Source organism: Macaca nemestrina, chromosome 12, assembly GCF_043159975.1.
Source record: "Macaca nemestrina isolate mMacNem1 chromosome 12, mMacNem.hap1, whole genome shotgun sequence".
NCBI classification, from domain to species: Eukaryota; Metazoa; Chordata; class Mammalia; order Primates; family Cercopithecidae; genus Macaca; species Macaca nemestrina.
Window position 1 is genome coordinate 120,962,383 of NC_092136.1, and position 20,604 is coordinate 120,982,986.

Sequence of the window (20,604 nt, forward strand, 5' to 3'; positions counted from 1 at the left end):
GCCTTTATGAATGGGATTAGTGCTCTTAGGAGGCCAGAGGGAGCTCATTTCTTCTTTCACCACATGCGAACACAGCTGGAAGGTGCCATTTATGAACCAGAAATTGGGCTCTCGCCAGACAATGAATCTGCTAGCCCCCTGACCTTAGACTTCCCAGCCTCCAGAACTGTGAGAAATAAATTTCAGTTGTTTATAAGCTACCCAGTTTGTGGTATTTTGTTCTAGCAACCCAAACATATTAAAACAGAAGATTGGTACCAGGAGTAGGGTGCTGCTGTAATAAATACCTAAAAATGTGGTAGCAGTCTGGGCACAGTGGCTCACACCTATAATCCCACCACTTTGGGAGGCCAAGGAGGGCAGATTGCTTGAGCTCAGGAGTTCAAGACCAGCCTGGCCAGTATGGCAAAAGCCTGTCTCTCCAAAAAAAAAAAAAAATATATATATATATGTATATATATATATAGCCAAAATAGCCAGGTGTTGTGGTGTGCACCTGTAGTCCCAGCTACTCAGGAGGCTGAGGTGGGAGAATCACTGGAGCCAGGGAAGTTGAGGCTGCAGTGAGCCATGTTTGTGCCACTGCACTCCAGCCTGGGAGACAGAGCAAGGCCCTGTCTCAAAAAAAAAAAAAAAAGTGCTAGCATCTTTCGGTAATTAGTAGAGGCTGGAAGAGTTTTGAAGTACATTCTAGCAAAAGCCTACATTGTAGTGAATGGACCATTAAGGGTGATTTTGGTGAGGACCAACTACTAATCCATAGAGACAGAGAGATGCATGTGGCATCTGCCACGGTAAATGTTGGAAGGGATGCTCAGACCATCATCTCATCTCCCAGACAACTCAGAAAGTAGCAACAATGATGACAGGTAAGACCCTTGTTTATCTGATGTGCCAGAAATCAGTGTGGGTCCAGGACACCCTGGAAAGTTTATGTGCACTTAGAGTCAAGCCCACTGAGGGCTGTTCTAAGACAAGTTATTCTATCCCAGCCCATGAGCATGAGTGTCTGTAGGTGCTAGGCATGGTGAGTGTGAAAAAGAAAATTAACTCTCTGTTTGAAGCTTATCAAGCCACTTACTCACCCGTACTGGATGCCTGGGGCTCACTCTTGATTCTTCCCTCCTTTCTCATGCCCCATTGCAAAACCACCACATCCAGCTGTGTGTATTCTATAAGCTCATCCCTCCCTCTCATGTCTGCAGCCAGTTTAGGCTCTCATCCTCATCACCTCCCTGGACTCCTGCAGCAGTTGCCTGTCTGGCTTCTCTGTGTCTAATCTCAACTTCCTTCAGTAAGTTCTTCATGCTAGCCAGAAGGGGCTTTCTAAAACACAAATCTGATGATGTCATTCCCTTGCTTAAGAGCCTTCACGGGCTCTCCCTACAGAATAGAAATCCAACTTTTGTTTTGTTTTTAACGTTGGCTTAAAAGGCCCTCCAAGATCTGTTCTCAGCACAGAAGCCAGAGCGATTCTTTTAAAGCAGAAGTCAGATCATGCCGACCCTTTGCTTTAAATACTCCCTGGGCTGTCCGTCTTGCTCAGAGCCAAAGCCAAAGTCTTTACAATGGCCGACAGGCCCTGCTTGTTCTGGCTGCTCTTCTCACTCTGACGTCATCTGTTGCTGCCCTCTCCTGCTGTCTCTCTCCAGCCACACTGTCCCCCACACGCCTTGTAATCCTGGGAGCGCCCAGGTATGCTCCCAACCTAGGGCTGCTGTCCCCTCCTCAAGAGCCAGTCTCACCCCAGATAACCACATGGCTTGCTTCCTTATCTCAGATGTCTCCTTCCCAAGGAGGTCTTACCTGACCACCCTATTTAAAATTAGAAACCCTTTTCCTTAGCACTATTTATTTATTTATTTATTTATTTTATTATACTTTAAGTTCTAGGGTACATGTGCACAACATGCAGGTTTGTTACATATGTATACATGTGCCATGTTGGTGTGCTGCACCCATTAACTCGTCATTTACATTAGGTCTATCTCCTAATGCTATCCCTCCCCCATCCCCTCACCCCACAACAGGCCCTGGTGTGTGATGATCCCCTTCCTGTGTCCAGGTGTTCTCATTGTTCAATTGCTACCTATGAGTGAGAACATGCAGTGTTTGGTTTTCTGTTCTTGCGATAGTTTGCTGAGAATGATGGTTTCCAGCTGCATCCATGTCCCTACAAAGGACATGAACTCATCCTTTTTTATGGCTGCATAGTATTCCATGGTGTATATGTGCCACATTTTCTTAATCCAGTCTGTCATTGATGGACATTTGGGTTGGTTCCAAGTCTTTGCTATTGTGAATAGTGCCGCAATAAACATATGTGCCTTAGCACTTTTTTAAAAAGTATTTCCTGCTCTTTATTTTTCTGCATTAACACTCATCTGACATAAACGTTTTACTCATTTATTTTGCTTGTTGTTGGTCTCCCTAGCTAAAATATAAGTTCCATGAGGCAGAGATTTTTGTTCATTTCACTTGCTGCTAATCCACAACTCTTAGAACAGTGCTAGGTACACAGAAAGGCCTAAATACATACTTGTAGAATGAATGGACCTTGCCTCTACCTCCAGCCTCATTTTCAGCCATCTCTTCCCTCTGTAGTCCAGTAACACCTCAGTGTCTGCCCCCCAACCCCACCCAGCTGTTCCTCACCCTCCTGCCTCTGCTCTCTTGTCTTGGATTTCTCTGCCCTTCCTCGACTCTTCCTTTGGCCACTTCTGTTTATCTTTAAAGACCCAGGTTAGACTTAACTGCTTCTAAAAACTTTACGTGATTCCCCTACGCTGGATTCAACGTTCATTTACTGCTCTCCCATTGTATCCTCTGTTGACTCACAGTTAAAGAGTATGCTGTAAGTATCCATGCATGTCCCTCTTCTTCAGCAGACTGAGGGCTCCTTGAGGGGCAGGGGCAATTAGGTTTTTTAACCCTTTACATCTCAGTTCCTGACATAGTGCTTGGTACCTAGCAGGTGTTTAAATGTGTTGTTGAATGGTTACATGACGTAGTTCTGATACAAGGAAGTTACAGAGTACAACTCTTGGAGAATACTACATCAGGACAGGCTGAAAGCTAAATGGTGTCCAGCAGTGGACCCAGCACACACTTGAGCTGAGAGTGGGGTCGGGAGGACTAAAGGCAGGAAGGGGGTCCTGGAAAATGCATGACTTAAGCTGAGACTTGAAGAATGGATATTTAGAGGAATGCAGAGGAAAAGGGAGGTGACAGGTCTTTGAAGAAAAGATTTGAAGCTAGCCAAGAGCCAGCCAGGAAAGGTTGACAACCAGACGGTCCCCAGAGGAGTCTGTAGTGGCACTCGGTATGCCACAGCAACCACAGCCCATATACACAGTGCTTGGGCTGGCCCACAAGCAGCTGTCTCCATTTGCCCCCGGGCCTTTGTCTTAATCAGACGGAAGCCTACTGGAGCCTGGACCATTTAGGTGGCTTCTTTCTGGAGTGTTGAGTTGCTTTGCCTTCCTTTCCTGATCTCTGCTGGAACCCAGTGCCCGGGCGTCTGCTCACCTGCCTTTCACTATTACTGTTGTTGGCAGGTTAATGACCTAGTGACTTCTTTGCCCGTCACCTTAGACTTGGGGACAGTGAAAATCTACCAGAGTGGCATGTCTACTGCCGTGGAAACAGATTTTGGGCTCTTAGTGACTTTTGATGGCCAGCACTACGCCTCCATTTCCATCCCAGGCTCCTATATAAACTCCACCTGCGGACTCTGTGGAAACTATAATAAAAACCCACTGGATGACTTCCTCCGCCCGGATGGCAGGCCGGCCATGTCTGTCCTGGATCTGGGAGAGAGCTGGCGTGTGTACCACGTGGACTGGAAGTGCGACTCCGGCTGCGTGGACAACTGCACCCAATGTGACGCTGCCACTGAAGCCCTCTACTTTGGCTCTGACTACTGCGGCTTCCTCAACAAGACAGATGGGCCCCTGTGGGAGTGTGGCACTGTCGTGGACCCCACTGCTTTTGTGCACAGCTGCGTGTATGACCTGTGCAGTGTGAGGGACAATGGCACGCTCCTCTGCCAAGCCATCCAGGCCTACGCTCTTGTGTGCCAAGCCCTTGGCATTCCAATTGGAGACTGGCGAACCCAGACTGGGTGTGGTAAGCTGGCATCCCATCCCCATGACAGGTCTCTCTTGTGTAGGGGGCAGGGATAGGCTTTGGGGGCTCCTCCAAATGTCCTTGTTAAGACTTGTGACCCAAGAATGAAGGGGAGGTTGAAATTGCACAAATTACAAAGAACGAATTGTGAAAGGATCTTTGCTTTTGCCCCCACCTAATACCACAGCCGGGAAACAACCCATTGATGAACATACCTGGTCTGGAAACATGGAAGGCATGGCAGGAAGTCCCATAGCAGGGGATGGCAGCTCCAGAGTTGAGTGAGGAGGTGGGGTGTCCAGAGGGGGAGGTGGCTACTTTTTAGGCTGTTGAGTTAATGCAGCTGTGGGCCTGGGTCATCAAAACTAGCCCTTGGGAAAACAGCTCACCTCCCACATGGAACCTGCAGCAATTGTTCCTTGGCACTTTCTTCTCCACTGTTAGACCCTTTAGGGTTCTTGCCCTGCTGCTGCTGCAGATGAGCAGTACAGCATATGAGTAGAGAAACCCTTTTTCTTAAATGTTAGGAGTGGTTAGGAAAAGCCCCAACTTTAAGGGAAATCCTGGCTCTTTTGAATCACACTTTTGGATTAAGCATTTTTACCATTTAGTTATCTCATTATTTTTTCCTTGTATCCCACTTAAATATGTATTTCTTTTGCTAGTTATACACAGTTTAAAAACAAATAGATTTCAGGCCGGGCGCGGTGGCTCAAGCCTGTAATCCCAGCACTTTGGGAGGCCGAGACGGGCGGATCACGAGGTCAGGAGATCGAGACCATCCTGGCTAACACGGTGAAACCCCATCTCTACTAAAAAATACAAAAAACTAGCCGGGCGAGGTGGCGGGCGCCTGTAGTCCCAGCTACTCGGGAGGCTGAGGCAGGAGAATGGCGTAAACCCGGGAGGCGGAGCTTGCAGTGAGCCGAGATCGCGCCACTGCACTCCAGCCTGGGTGACAGAGCGAGACTCCGTCTCAAAAAAAAAAAAAAAAAAAAAAAAAAAAAAAAAAAAAAAACAAATAGATTTCGTTTCCTTCTTAGTCCTTGGTTTTCTCCATATGAGTAAATAGAAAATTGTAATCCATGCATTTGAGAGTACTAGAGAGGTGAGAAGATGTAAAGGTTTCTTTAAGTTCCAAGGCTAGGGGGAGAATTCTTCCTATCAGTATAAGTTGGAGTCACATAAACCATCATGTATCTGATTCAATTCTTAAGAGTTTTGGTCAAACTACAATACAAGCAACTGTATTCTTGCTGTGTGACTGACCAGCCTCTCTTATGACCAGAGCATCCATATTCGGATTCAAGTTGAGACCGAATATGGCTTCTCTTTATCCTTATATAAGCCAAGAGCATCCAAATTATCTAACTCAAATGTTACAATGGCTACAGATAGATATTTTCTAGTGTCACTACTTTCCCATCCTCTACATTTCTCTTTCTTTTCTCTCTCTTATTCTGGTGCAATGGACTCTATTTAATATTCAGAGAGCTAGTTTACTAGGCCCCTGAGCCCCTGCTTGTTGGATTCAACCAGACTCAAACATTTATGTAGGCCCAGATGTTATTAAACCGAAGATTTCTGAGGCAAGAAGGGCCTTTAGAAGACATCTTGCCTAGTCTTCTGGAGAAATAGCCACACAAATTCTTTGGATTCTTTGGAGGTAGCCAGGGTTCTTTCTTATTTTTCATATCTCAGGGAATTCATCCCCACAATCTTCCTTGGTCACACTTAGGTATTTTAAGTACCTCCCTGTTACAAATTTGACATTTTCAAATTACTCCTCTAATGGTTACATTTTTCATTTCTCCTGAAAATTGGATTTATTTCCTTCTAAGAATGGGCCATGCTCTTTAAAATCAGATCAATTTAAATGTCCATCAGTGGAAGCTCTTAAAACATCTCGATAGTGTGGATCACCAAATAATAAACCTATATTGGGTAATCAGTAGTCTAGAAAGGATGGCATCCTGAAAGTTTAATTTTGGTCAAGATGATCAAATTCCAATAGAAGTTCATAGTCCAATTACACTGCTCAGTAGTTATTAGGAGAGTCACTGAGCTGGGTTTTACAGATACAACCTCAATTCTCTCTTCTCCGAGTGGCCGCTTGACCCTCACTCTAGGAACTAAATGATCCAGGAGGAGCGTTAAGATTCTGGCCGGTTGGCAGTCGGGGTCCATTCACCTTGTTATCGGCTCTCTTCCTTTCCCCGCATCAGTGTCCACGGTGCAGTGCCCGAGCTTCAGCCACTACTCCGTGTGCACCAGCAGCTGCCCCGACACGTGCTCCGACCTGACGGCCTCGCAGAACTGCGCCACACCGTGCACGGAGGGCTGCGAGTGCAACCAGGGCTTCGTCCTCAGCACCAGCCAGTGCGTCCCGCTGCACAAGTGCGGCTGCGACTTCGATGGCCACTACTACACCATGGGGGAGTTCTTCTGGGCCACAGCCAACTGCACGGTGCAGTGCCTGTGCGAGGAGGGTGGGGACATCTACTGCTTCAACAAGACCTGCAGCAGCGGGGAGGTGTGCGCGGTGGAGGACGGCTACCAGGGCTGCTTCCCTAAGCGGGAGACCATGTGCCTGCTCAGCCAAAACGAGGTGCTGCACACCTTTGATGGCGCCGCCTACGCCTTCCCCTCCGAGTTCTCCTACACCCTCCTGAAGACCTGCCCTGAGCGCCCAGAGTACTTGGAAATCGACATCAACAAGAAGAAGCCCGATGCAGGACCTGCTTGGCTGCGGGGACTTCGGATCCTGGTGGCCAACCAGGAGGTCAAGATAGGAGGCATCGGGGCTTCGGAAGTCAAGGTAAGGCTCCTTGCTCCTTTGGAGGGGTTCCTGGTACGTCTAGCCAGGAGGAGGAGCTCGCCATCCTCTTCAGGCTTGCCTTTCTGCCTCTGCTGTGAGTGGATTTTGGGAAGAAGATGGCTGCAACCAGGAGTGTTTTCTAATGATCTGCACCAAATAAGACTTATCAGGTGGAGAAATGGCATGCAGCTGGGATTTCTCCAATTAGATAGAGCAGGACCAGCTCTCCGGAATAGCAAATACTTACAGAACACTTACTATGTGCCAAGCACTATTCTAAGCCCCTTATAAACAGTATCACACTTCATCTTATGATCCTCATTTTATAGATGAGAAAGCTGAGGAGCAGACAGGCTAAGTAACTTCCACAGGGACACATAACTGTGAAGGAGGATTCACACCCGCCTGGCTGGCTCCAGAATCTGTGCTCTTAACCCTTGCACCCTACTAACTCCCCTACCTGTACATGCCAGTCTATGTGGGATGATGTAAGGGGTGACTCCCACCCCTCTGACCTGCTCTGAAAAACCCATCATTAGGCACCCAGACTCATAGATCCTTAGCTCTAGAAGGAATCTTGAGAATTATCGAGTGCAACTCCTCGTTTCACATGAAGATACTAAGAGGGTAAGTGAAGGTCCCACAGCTAATTGTTGCAGAACTGGGATGCAATATGCATTTTATGTCACCTGAAGTCTAGTTTGGAAAACAAAAGCCAACACAGTACTGCCCAAGGAGATAATAAAATACACATCCACAAACTGGAAGGGATGTGTTTTTATTCCCATTGCCACATTGGCAGAGATTTGTTTGTTAATAGACTAGTAGGAAGTAGATAGATAAATGGACACCTAGATCATTAGAGATATCCTATGTGCCCTGGAGGAGCTGGGACACAGGAAATGTAAGATTGGAAGAGAAAAGGAGCCAGAAAGGTGGGAAAGGAGGGGAATTGTTTTGAAAGGTACCAAAACAGAGGTGCCAGGCAGCAGGAGGGAGCCACGTATCTAAGGCGATTTTTGCTCACACTTCAGTTTAGTTTGTTATGGGCTAGCTTTGGGTCCAGAACACACATATAAACAGCGAATGGGTCTAATCAGGGGAATCCAAAAAGAAAGAAAGAAAGAAGCCCATGACAAATCGGTTGATATCTGTGTGGGTTCCATCAGCTTCTTGACCTCTCTCAAAAGGCTAACAATAGGGCAGACCATGTCTTTATCCCACAGCCTAGGAAATGGGGAGTCCTCTGTGTGTCCCTGGAATTGATAAGAATGATTTGATTTTTCAGTTGAATGGTCAGGAAGTGGAATTGCCTTTTTTCCATCCTTCGGGGAAGCTGGAAATTTATCGAAACAAAAACAGTACGACGGTGGAGTCCAGGGGCGTGGTGACTGTCCAGTACTCAGACGTAGGTCTGCTGTACATCCGGCTGTCCACCACATACTTCAACTGCACGGGGGGCTTGTGCGGCTTCTTCAACGCCAACGTCAGTGACGAGTTCTGTCTCCCCAATGGCAAGTGCACGGACAACCTGGCAGTGTTCCTGGAAAGCTGGACAACTTTCGAGGAGATCTGCAACGGGGAGTGTGGGGACCTGCTGAAGGCCTGCAACAATGACTCCGAGCTGCTCAAGTTCTATCGAAGCCGCTCCAGGTGCGGCATCATCAACGACCCCTCCAACAGCTCCTTCCTGGAGTGCCATGGGGTGGTGAACGTCACTGCCTACTACCGCACCTGCCTCTTCCGCCTGTGCCAGAGTGGGGGCAATGAGTCGGAGCTCTGTGACTCTGTGGCCCGGTATGCAAGCGCCTGCAAGAATGCCGATGTGGAGGTGGGGCCCTGGCGGACCTATGACTTCTGCCGTAAGTTGGGGTTGGATTCTGGGAGAGGCTTTCTAGGTGGGAAATAGATGCCATACTGGGCCTTACTCAGGACTTCCCTTCCAGGTGGGACTGAGCCCAAGGGCGATGTTAATGACTGTGTATACCTGCCCTAGTCTGATGCGTCCTCCCAAAGACTCATCACCCCAAACCAGATAGCTTCTCATCTTCACTTTTGTTCCTAACTGCACAGTACTTCTTCACTGTAGAACAATTAGCTGTCCTATTTACATGTGGTTTTATCTAGCAGAGGGTAGAGGCACCATGTCAAAGGACTCTGTAGGTGCCTTCTCCCTTGGCAAAGAAGAGCCACATTCATTTTGATAGGAAGTGATCGGCTAGGGCGCCTTTAGGGCATAGAGATTAGCATGCTCCCCAGGGCAAACCTGACAATGGGTATTAAGAGAGTCCTGTGTTACTGGCTTTTAATTTTGTCCCGAGTGTCTGACTCCTCTTAACAAGGCAGTGGAAAGTACTAGTAGTAATTAGAATACTTACTGGGAAGGCCTGATATATAACACCCTTGGTTATTGGGGAGGCCAGAGGGAGGAGTAACATGGCAAAAGGCAGAGCCCACTCCTGGAGCTAGAACTACCTCATCTGGCCTTCAGCACACATCCCTCTCCCACCACGAAGGTGGGCCCCGCACCAAAGCCAAAGCCACCATTAAGATTCTGTCCCTGACGGCTGTTTATCTGCCCTCCATTTTTAGTCAGCAAAAGTATTTTTTAATTTGAAATAATTTTAGACTTACAGAAAAGTTGCAGGAATAATACAAAGTCTACCATGCTCTCAGATTCCCTAATCGTTAACATTTTAACACATTTTCTTTCTAATTTTGTCTCTAAAAATATACTCACTCTTTTTCTAAACCACTTGAGAGCAAGTTGCTGTCATTATGCCTGTTTGTACCTAAATATTTCAGTGTGTTTCCTAAGAATAAGAACATTTATATGACCATAACATAATCATTAAAATCAGGATATTGCCATTGATACAATACTATTATGTAATCTGAAGACCATGTTCATATTTTGTTAGTGGTTCCAATAATGTCTTTTATAGCCAAAACAACAAACAAAAAAACCCTGGAGTCCAATCCACGTTCACATGTTGCATCTTAATATGATGTCTCTATGGGTGCCTTTAATCTAGAGTAGGTCCTCAGTCTTCGACGTTCGTCGTCTGAGGGTTTTTGAAGAGTACAGGCCAGTTATTTTGCAGACTGTTTCTCAGTTTGAGTCAGCTTATATTTCTTCCTGGTTACATTGAAATTATGCATTTTTGGCAGGAATACCACAAAAGCAATGACGTGTCTTCTCCATGTGTCATATCTGGAGGCCTCTGATGTTGGTTTGTCCCGTTACACTGAGCATGATAGATTCGATCACTTGTTTAAGGTAGTGTCTGTCAGATTTCTCCATTGAAAGTTACTGTTTTTTACCATATAATTAATACATATTTTTCAGGGAGATACTTTAAATTTAGGTAGCTATTCTATTTCCCAAGCTTTCATACGCTAGACTTAGCATCCAGTGATAATTTTTGCCTGAATCATTTATTATTGTTTGTGAAATGGCTATTTTTTTGTAATTCAATGGCTCCTGCATTTAATATGGCATTGTACTGTAAAGAGATGTCTTCTTCACCCATTTATTTATTTTTGTTTATTTAGATGAGTATGAACTCATCATGGATTCCTACTTAACCGATTGTATCTGTTATCATAATTTGTTTTTATGCTCAAATTGTTCCATATACGGCCAGTGGGAGTTCCTTCCAGCAGTGGTTTCTGTTGACATTTGCATCATCATTCGTTGCTTTCCACAAGGCACAATGTACTCCGGGCTCATCTTGCACTTTCTCTGCTCCAGCCTTGGATTAGCCATTTCTCCAAGAATCTTTGGTTCCTTCCAGCGGAGCACAGTATTGAGGAGATAGGATCTGGGTGTCAGGTGTGCCCACTTCTTCCTAGAGTGTCATTGATTCTAGCATTCCCTAGTGAAGAGAGTGAGGAAATGCATGTATTGCCTATACACACCCTCCATGCACATTTTTATGTAGCTAGGTACGTCGCTTTCTCTTTTTATCTATCTCTGTCTCTATCTCACCGTGAGTTCACACTGAACCTACAGTTTCAGCCCAATACCACAGAGTTTTCTAGTTTTCCTTTTTTTTTTTGAGACGGAGTCTCACTCTGTCACCCAGGCTGGAGTGTGGTGGCATGATCTCGGCTCACTGCAACCTCCGCCTCCCAAGTTCAAGGGATTCTCCTGCTTGAGCTTCCCGAGTAGCTGGGATTGTAGGCGCCTGCCACTGCACCTGGCTAACTTTTTTTTTTTTTTTTTTTTTTTTTTGTATTTTTAGTAGAGATGGGGTTTCATCATCTTAGCCAGGTGATCTTGAACTCCTGACCTCGTGATCCACCCACCTTGGTCTCCCAAAGTGCTGAGATTACAGGCGTGAGCCACTGCGCCTGGCCAGTTTTCCATTTTTTAGTTTCTTTTATCTGAGAGTGAGAAACCTGGCCCACTGTATTTCCTCCTAAGTTTGTTTATTTTGTTAGCTTCTTATTTTGAAATAATTTCAAAGCTACATAAGAGAACACCTGTATACCCATTGCCCAGATTAACCTATTGATAATATTTGTTCATGTGTTTTATCATTCCCTCCCTTTCCCTGTCTCTTCCTTCCTCCCTCCCTGCCCTTCATGTGAGACTGAGTTGCAGACTTCATGCCTCGTTACCCCTAAAACTTCAGTATGTATTTCCTTAGAGTACGGGCATTTACGTACATAACCACAGTACCGTTTTCAACCTTAGGAAACTTAACATTGCTACAGTAATTTAACGTCCATATTCCAATTTTGTCAGTTGACTGAGCAATGTTCTTTACAGCTCTTTTGGGGTGCCAGGGTGGGGCACTCAGTACAGACCTAGTTTAGAATCACACATTGCATTTCATTGTCATATCTCTTTAGTCTCCTTTAATCTGGAACAATGACTTAGTTTTCTTTGTCTTTTCTGATATGGGCATTTTTGAAGAACACAGCCTCCTACTTTTTGAAACAGAATGGCCCTCCATAAACAGAATGACCATCCATTGGGGTTGATGTTCCATCCTGAGGAGCTTCAGCTGTGCATCTCCACTTAGCCTCCTGGGCAGGTGCCATGTGTTTTTCTCATGGAATCACAGCACACACAGAAGCACGATCTTGTCCAGCCTCCCCCCATTGGTGATGTGCACGTTGATTCCCTGGTCAAGCTGTTGTCAAATGTCTCTGCTGTAGACTCACTATGAGCTTTCCCTTGCAACCTGTGGGGAGATATTTTAAGACTGTGCAAATATCCTGTCAGTCTGTCTGTCTGTCTATCTCTCTATCTATCAGTCATCTTCTCAATCTGGACATGGATGCCTGTTTTTTCCAGTGGTCTGTATTTCATCTTCCATGTATTAATTATTTTCAGTGTTAAAATTGCTCTGAATTGGCCTGTAGGAGCTCCTTCAAGCTGGCTCCTGTGTCCCTTTGGCATGCCTCTGTCATTTTTTTTTTTTTTTTTTTTTTGAGCACTTTCTTCCTTTTGGCATAACAAGGTGCTTCACGCTCATCTTTTAATCTTCCCTGCCCCATGCTGGAATCTGCGTGACTCCAGGAAGCCCTGCTGAGTGGGGAATGTTGTTAGAAACCAAGATGTAAGGGAGGTGTCCCCGTTGCTCTTGGGGTGTCTTTGCTTTGCCTCTAGGTCCTTTCAACAGACAGAGCTGAAAACCAACACACACACCACACACTACACACACACACACACACACACACACACACACATCTTTTTAACTCTATGATTCCTGACCTTGGGAAATCCAAGGAGCGTGTGGAGAGCTTAGTGGTTGTCATCTCAGAGAAGGGCAGTTGTATCCCTGGTGAGCCCCAGGGAGGGACCTAATAGCAGATGCCGTGAGAGCCTCCACGGTTCCTGTTGGCCACCACATCCGGTGGGGCCTTATCAGACTTTCCCAAAGCTTTTTCATCCACCTCCCTATATCCTCTTTTGTCCTATCTCCAGCTTATCCAACACGATCTCTGTTTCTGCTCCCACACTGAGCCTCCCAGTTGTGTTTCATTCATGCTACAGGATTGCCGAGTCTCCCCCATACCAAATCTGTTCTGTTGCCAGGCCATTTCGGTGCGGTCCTTTTAGACTGCTAACTCCTACCCGGCTGGGGATGTTTCTGAGTTGTTTTTGTGCTGCACGGAGCACAGTTTGGTGACGTCGTGTGTGCCAAGTTAGCAGGGTGTGATGGTGATATTCCCTGTTTCCCTGCGTGTGGCAGCTACTGAGAAGAGCTTCTCACTATCCCTCATCTGGGCCTGCAAACCTGGAGGAAGTTCTTATCATGTCTTTTTTAGGGAAGATGTGGGCAGAAGCAGTCACATGGAACATGGCTTTCTTGGGCTGAGGGCCAGGGCTCCGACTTGAGATGTCCCCCAGGATATCTCATCTACATCTTGTGTACATGGATCTGGCGAGAAGGACTGGATAGTGCCCACTTGATTCATCAGGCCTCCAAGTACTAAGGGATTAATCTGTTCGGAGTCTTGCAGAGCGGGGATCGAACTGGACGACAGCTGTGAATCAGGAACACAATCTTCTTTGAACCTAGAGACAGACAACTGCTGCCTCTGTGTTCAGATATTTTTAACTGGCCCTCCTGTTGGCAGAGCCAGGCTGCCCAATTAAATAATTTCACAGAGGCATTCCAGGGCCTACAGGAAGTTTTATTACTCGACGTCTGTATGTTCCAGACTTTCAGACAAATTCAGACAACATAATAAGTCATAAAGTGGGAGCCATTTAAATAAGTCATGTTATTTGCTATCACCATAAATCTGCAGTCAGTGTTAGAACATTCATAATTTAGAGACAAATGTGAAAATCCCTCTATACAGACATATATAATCAGTGCCGAACTAGCCTTCAACTTCGAAGCTGTATGGTATTGTAGTCAATGGGAGTGGAGATAGTCCTCTAGCCCAGGGGAAAAAATGATTGACTTCCAGCCCATAGTGCAGAACTGTTGTATCGGTACTTGTGGGCAGAGCTATTATTGCCATGCAATTTATTTTTCTGTAATGCCCTCTGTGTCCTTGGATTGTAAAACAGTATTAAGGAGTGACAGTATGTATATGAGCCAAATAAAGTTTTAAAGGTGAGCTCTTATTTTCCCGGAAGATGGTGGGGACCTCCGCTGATCTTTAGGTTGCACAGGCTTATAGGAGGCTTCTCCTGTGCTCCTGAGTTTTGTCCCTGCCCCTGGTAAATTGTGACCCATTAAAGTAACAGTGAGAGATGGGAAGTACGCCTACGACACAGTGAGTATCCCGTGCTGTTATCATTTTATGTGCCTTTTTTTTTTCAGACGGAGTCTTGCTCTGTCACCCAGGCTGGAGTACAGTGGCGCAATCTCTGCTCCCTGCAACCTCCACCTCCCAGGTTCAAGCAATTCTAGTGCCTCAGCCTCCCAAGTAGCTTGGATTACAGGCATGTGCCACCACGCCTGGCTAATTTTTTTTTGTATTGTTAGTAGAGACCGGGTTTCACCATGTTGGCCAGGCTGTCTTGAACTCCTGACCTCAGGTGATCTGCCCGCCTCAGCCTCCTAAAGTGCTGGGATTACAGTTGTGTGCCGTGCTTTTTGACCAAGAGACTTACCTTTCAAGGAAGGCTTCTGGGAAGATGGGCAATTTGAAGTGAGACTTGAAGGATGGGTGGGATTTTGGCTTTGTGGGTGGGGGGCTGTCCAGGAAGGTGAAAGCGCATGAACAGAGGGGCTGCGGAGGGATGACCTCCTTTGTAGAGAATGATGAGGAGGTGGACGAGGCCAGAGGGCACCAAGAACAGAGAAATGAAAGACAAAAGGAGAGACTACAAGCCAATCTACAGAGTAAAAATACCTACATATAGCCTGTCTGTGTAACAGAAGGAGGTGCAAAGAGGAGAAAGGGCATACCATTGATGAAGACCCTCTTGATAGATTATATTATTAACCCTCAAAACAACCTTGCTAGCTAAGTGTGGTTCGTGCTTAATGAAAGAGGAAACAGAAGCCCTGAAGACAGGAAATAACATCCCAGAGTTAAGTTAGCAGCATCCACAGGTCTCTGTGGTCCCAAAACATACAATAATCCCTCTCCAGAGTCTTTGAGTCAGTGGACCCAGATTCAATCTCACTCTGGCACTTACTAGTTAGATTAAGTTAAATCATCAAACTTCAATTTCCTCACCTGTGAGATAAGAGTAATAAGATTTCCCTTACTTTCCAGGTTGTTGAGATAAGGTACCCAAAAGTGCCTAGGACAGTGTCTGGCATGTAGCAGATGCTCAATTCTGGGTCTCAGACTCAAAATCTTTTTTTTTTTTTTTAAAGAAGGAAGAGGGTTTTTTTTAAAAATTTTAATTATTATTATTATACTTTAAGTTCTAGGGTACATGTGCATAACGTGCAGGTTTGTTACATATGTATACTTGTGCCATGTTGGTGTGCTACACCCATCAACTCATCAGCACCCATCAGCTCGTCATTTACATCAGGTATAACTTCCAGTGCAATCCCTCCCCACTCCCCGCTCCCCATGATAGGCCCCAGTGTGTGATGTTCCCCTTCCCGAGTCCAAGTGATCTCATTGTTCAGTTCCCACCTATGATTGAGAACATGTGGTGTTTGGTTTTCTGTTCCTGCGATAGTTTGCTGAGAATGATGGTTTCCAGCTGCATCCATGTCCCTACAAAGGACACAAACTCATCCTTTTTTATGGCCACATAGTATTCCATGGTGTATATGTGCTACATTTTCTTAATCCAGTCTGTCACTGATGGACATTTGGGTTGATTCCAAGTCTTTGCTATTGTGAATAGTGCCGCAATAAACATACGTGTGCATGTGTCTTTATAGCAGCATGATTTATAATCCTTTGGGTATATACCCAGTAATGGGATGGCTGGGTCATATGGTACTTCTGGTTCTAGATCCTTGAGGAATCGCCATACTGTTTTCTATAATGGTTGAACTAGTTTACAATCCCACCAACAGTGTAAAAGTGTTCCTATTTCTCCACATCCTCTCCAGCACCTGTTGTTTCCTGACATTTTAATGATTGCCATTCTAACTGGTGTGAGATGGTATCTCATTGTGGTTTTGATTTGCATTTCTCTGATGGCCAGTGATGAGCATTTTTTCATGTGTCTGTTGGCTGTATGAATGTCTTCTTTTGAGAAATGTCTGTTCATATCGTTTGCCCACTTTTTGATGGGGTTGTTTGTTTTTTTCTTGTAAATTTGTTTGAGTTCTTTATAGGTTCTGGATATTAGCCTTTGTCAGATGAGTAGATTGCAAAAATTTTCTCCCATTCTGTAGGTTGCCTCTTCACTCTGATGGTAGTTTCTTTTGCTGTGCAGAAGCTCTTTAGTTTAATTAGATCCCATTTGTCAATTTTGGCTTTTGTTGCCATTGCTTTTGGTGTTTTAGACATGAAGTCCTTGCCCATGCCTATGTCCTGAATGGTATTACCTAGGTTTTCTTCTAGGGTTTTTATGGTATTAGGTCTAACGTTTAAGTCTCTAATCCATCTTGAATTAATTTTCGTATAAGGAGTAAGGAAAGGATCCAGTTTCAGCTTTCTACTTATGGCTAGCCAATTTTCCCAACACCATTTATTAAATAGGGAATCCTTTCCCCATTTCTTGTTTTTCTCAGGTTTGTCAAAGATCAGATGGCTGTAGATGTGTGGTATTATTTCTGAGGACTCTGTTCTGTTCCATTGGTCTATATCTCTGTTTTGGTACCAGTACCATGCTGTTTCAGTTACTGTAGCCTTGTAGTATAGTTTGAAGTCAGGTAGCGTGATGCCTCCAGCTTTGTTCTTTTGACTTAGGATTGTCTTGGCAATGCAGGCTCTTTTTTGGTTCCATATGAACTTTAAAGCAGTTTTTTCCAATTCTGTGAAGAAACTCATTGGTAGCTTGATGGGGATGGCATTGAATCTATAAATTACCTTGGGCAGTATGGCCATTTTCACGATATTGATTCTTCCTATCCATGAGCATGGTATGTTCTTCCATTTGTTTGTGTCCTCTTTTATTTCACTGAGCAGTGGTTTGTAGTTCTCCTTGAAGAGGTCCTTTACATCCCTTGTAAGTTGGATTCCTAGGTATTTTATTCTCTTTGAAGCAATTGTGAATGGGAGTTCATTCATGATTTGGCTCTCTGTTTGTCTGTTACTGGTATATAAGAATGCTTGTGATTTTTGCACATTGATTTTGTATGCTGAAACTTTGCTGAAGTTGCTTATCAGCTTAAGGAGATTCTGGGCTGAGACAATGGGGTTTTCTAAGTATACAATCATGTCATCTGCAAACAGGGACAATTTGACTTCTTCTTTTCCTAACTGAATACCCTTGATTTCTTTCTCTTGCCTGATTGCCCTAGCCAGAACTTCCAACACTATGTTGAATAGGAGTGGTGAGAGACGGCATCCCTGTCTTGTGCCAGTTTTCAAAGGGAATTTTTCCCGTTTTTGCCCATTCAGTATGATATTGGCTGTGGGTTTGTCATAAATAGCTCTTATTATTTTGAGGTACGTTCCATCAATACCGAATTTATTGAGTGTTTTTAGCATGAAGGGCTGTTGAATTTTGTCAAAGGCCTTTTCTGCATCTATTGAGATAATCATGTGGTTTTTGTCTTTGGTTCTGTTTATATGCTGGATTACGTTTATTGATTTGCGTATGTTGAACCAGCCTTGCATCCCAGGGATGAAGCCCACTTGATCATGGTGGATAAGCTTTTTGATATGCTGCTGGATCTGGTTTGCCAGTATTTTATTGAGGATTTTTGCATTGATGTTCATCAGGGATATTGGTCTAAAATTCTCTTTTTTTGTTGTGTCTCTGCCAGGCTTTGGTATCAGGATGATGTTGGCCTCATAAAATGAGTTAGGGAGGATTCCCTCTTTTTCTATTAATTGGAATAGTTTCAGAAGGAATGGTACCAGCTCCTCCTTGTACCTCTGCTAGAATTCAGCTGTGAATCCATCTGGTCCTGGACTTTTTTTGGTTGGTAGGCTATTAATTATTGCCTCAATTTCAGAGCCTGCTATTGGTCTCTTCAGGGATTCAGCTTCTTCCTGGTTTAGTCTTGGGAGAGTGTAAGTGTCCAGGAAATTATCCATTTCTTCTAGATTTTTCTAGTTTATTTGTGTAGAGGTGTTTATAGTATTCTCTGATGGTAGTTTGTATTTCTGTGGGGTCGGTGGTGATATCCCCTTTATCATTTTTTATTGCATCTATTTGATTCTTCTCTCTTTTCTTCTTTATTAGTCTTGCTAGCAGTCTATCAATTTTGTTGATCTTTTCAAAAAACCAACTCCTGGATTCATTGATTTTTTTGGAGGGTTTTTTGTGTCTCTATCTCCTTCAGTTCTGCTCTGATCTTAGTTATTTCTTGCCTTCTGCTAGCTTTTGAATGTGTTTGTTCTTGCTTCTCTAGTTCTTTTAATTGTGATGTTAGAGTGTCAATTTTAGATCTTTCCAGCTTTCTCTTGTGGGCATTTAGTGCTATAAATTTCCCTCTACACACTGCTTTAAATGTATCCCAGAGATTCTGGTATGTTGTATCTTTGTTCTCATTGGTTTCAAAGAACATCTTTATTTCTGCCTTCATTTCGTTATGTACCCAGTAGTCATTCAGGAGCAGGTTATTCAGTTTCCATATAGTTGAGCGGTTTTGACTGAGTTTCTTAGTCCTGAGTTCTAGTTTGATTGCACTGTGGTCTGAGAGACAGTTTGTTATAATTTCTGTTCTTGTACATTTGCTGAGGAGTGCTTTACTTCCAATTATGTGGTCAATTTTGGAATAAGTGTGATGTGGTGCTGAGAAGAATGTATATTCTGTTGATTTGGGGTGGAGAGTTCTGTAGATGTCTATTAGGTCTGCTTGCTGCAGAGATGAGTTCAATTCCTGGATATCCTTGTTAACTTTCTGTCTCGTTGATCTGTCTAATGTTGATAGTGGGGTGTTGAAGTCTCCCAATATTATTGTATAGGAGTCTAAGTCTCTTTGTAAGTCTCTAAGGACTTGCTTTATGAATCTGGGTGCTCCTGTATTGGGTGCATATATATTTAGGATAGTTAGCTCTTCCTGTTGAATTGATCCCTTTACCATTATGTAATGGCCTTCTTTGTCTCTTTTGATCTTTGATGGTTTAAAGTCTGTTTTATCAGAGACTAGTATTGCAACCCCTGCTTTTTTTTGTTCTCCATTTGCTTGGTAGATCTTCCTCTATCCCTTTATTTTGAGCCTATGTATGTCTCTGCATGTGAGATGGGTCTCCTGAATACAGCAAACTGATGGGTCTTGACTCTTTATCCAGTTTGCTGGTCTGTGTCTTTTAATTGGAGCATTTAGTCCATTTACATTTAAGGTTAATATTGTTATGTGTAAACTTGATCCTGCCATTATGATATTAACTGGTTATTTTGCTCGTTAGTTGATGCAGTTTCTTCCTAGCCTCGATGGTCTTTACATTTTGGCATGTTTTTGCAATGGCTGGTACCGGTTGTTCCTTTCCATGTTTAGTGCTTCCTTCAGGGTCTCTTGTAAGGCAGGCCTGGTGGTGACAAAATCTCTAAGCATTTGCTTATCTGTAAAGGATTTTATTTCTCCTTCACTTATGAAACTTAGTTTGGCTGGATATGAAATTCTGGGTTTAAAATTCTTTTCTTTAAGAATGTTGAATATTGGCCCCCACTCTCTTCTGGCTTGTAGAGTTTCTGCCGAGAGATTTGCTGTTAGTCTGATGGGCTTCCCTTTGTGGGTAACCCGACCTTTCTCTCTGGCTGCCCTTAAGATTTTTTCCTTCATTTCAACTTTGGTGAATCTGGCAATTATGTGTCTTGGAGTTGCTCTTCTTGAGGAGTATCTTTGTGGCGTTCTCTGTATTTCCTGAATTTGAATGTTGGCCTGCCCAACTAGTTTGGGGAAGTTCTCCTGGATGATATCCTGAAGAGTGTTTTCCAACTTGGTTCCATTTTCTCCCTCACTTTCAGGCACCCCAGTCAGACGTAGATTTGGTCTTTTTACATAATCCCATACTTCTTGCAGGCTTTGTTCATTTCTTTTTCTTCTTTTTTCTTTAGGTTTCTCTTCTCGCTTCATTTCATTCATTTGATCCTCAATCGCTGATACTCTTTCTTCCAGTTGATCGAGTCCATTACTGAAGCTTGTGCATTTGTCACGTATTTCTTGTGTCATGGTTTTCATCTCTGTCAGTTCGTTTATGGCCTTCTCTGCATTAATTATTCTAGTTATCAATTCTTCCACTCTTTTTTCAAGATTTTTAGTTTCTTTGCGCTGGGTACGTAATTCCTCCTTTAGCTCTGAGAAGTTTAATGGACTGAAGCCTTCTTCTCTCATCTCGTCAAAGTCATTCTCCATCCAGCTTTGATCCGTTGCTGGCGAAGAGCTGTGTTCCTTTGCAGGGGGAGATGCACTCTTATTTTTTGAATTTCCAGCTTTTCTGCCCTGCTTTTTCCCCATCTTTGTGGTTTTATCTGCCTCTGGTCTTTGATGATGGTGACGTACTGATGGGGTTTTGGTGTGGGTATCCTTCCTGTTTGTTAGTTTTCCTTCTAACAGTCAGGACCCTCAGCTGTAGGTCTGTTGGAGATTGCTTGAGGTCCACTCCAGACCCTGTTTGCCTGGGTATCAGCAGCAGAGGCTGCAGAA

The 20,604-nt window shown here is 44.3% G+C and overlaps 1 protein-coding gene across 5 annotated transcripts in view; it reads left to right on the plus strand.

Moving 5' to 3' along the window:
• LOC105476345 (tubulin-specific chaperone cofactor E-like protein) overlaps positions 1-20,604 on the plus strand; it is a 167,740-nt gene that overhangs the window by 97,242 nt on the left and 49,894 nt on the right. For all 5 annotated transcript variants that reach the window (XM_071075728.1, XM_011732175.2, XM_011732179.3 and 2 more), the window contains 3 exons: positions 3,558-4,128; positions 6,354-6,946; positions 8,235-8,808. In XM_071075728.1, coding sequence (XP_070931829.1) covers positions 3,558-4,128; positions 6,354-6,946; positions 8,235-8,808 — 1,738 coding nt within the window. The remainder of the gene's footprint in view (positions 1-3,557; positions 4,129-6,353; positions 6,947-8,234; positions 8,809-20,604) is intronic.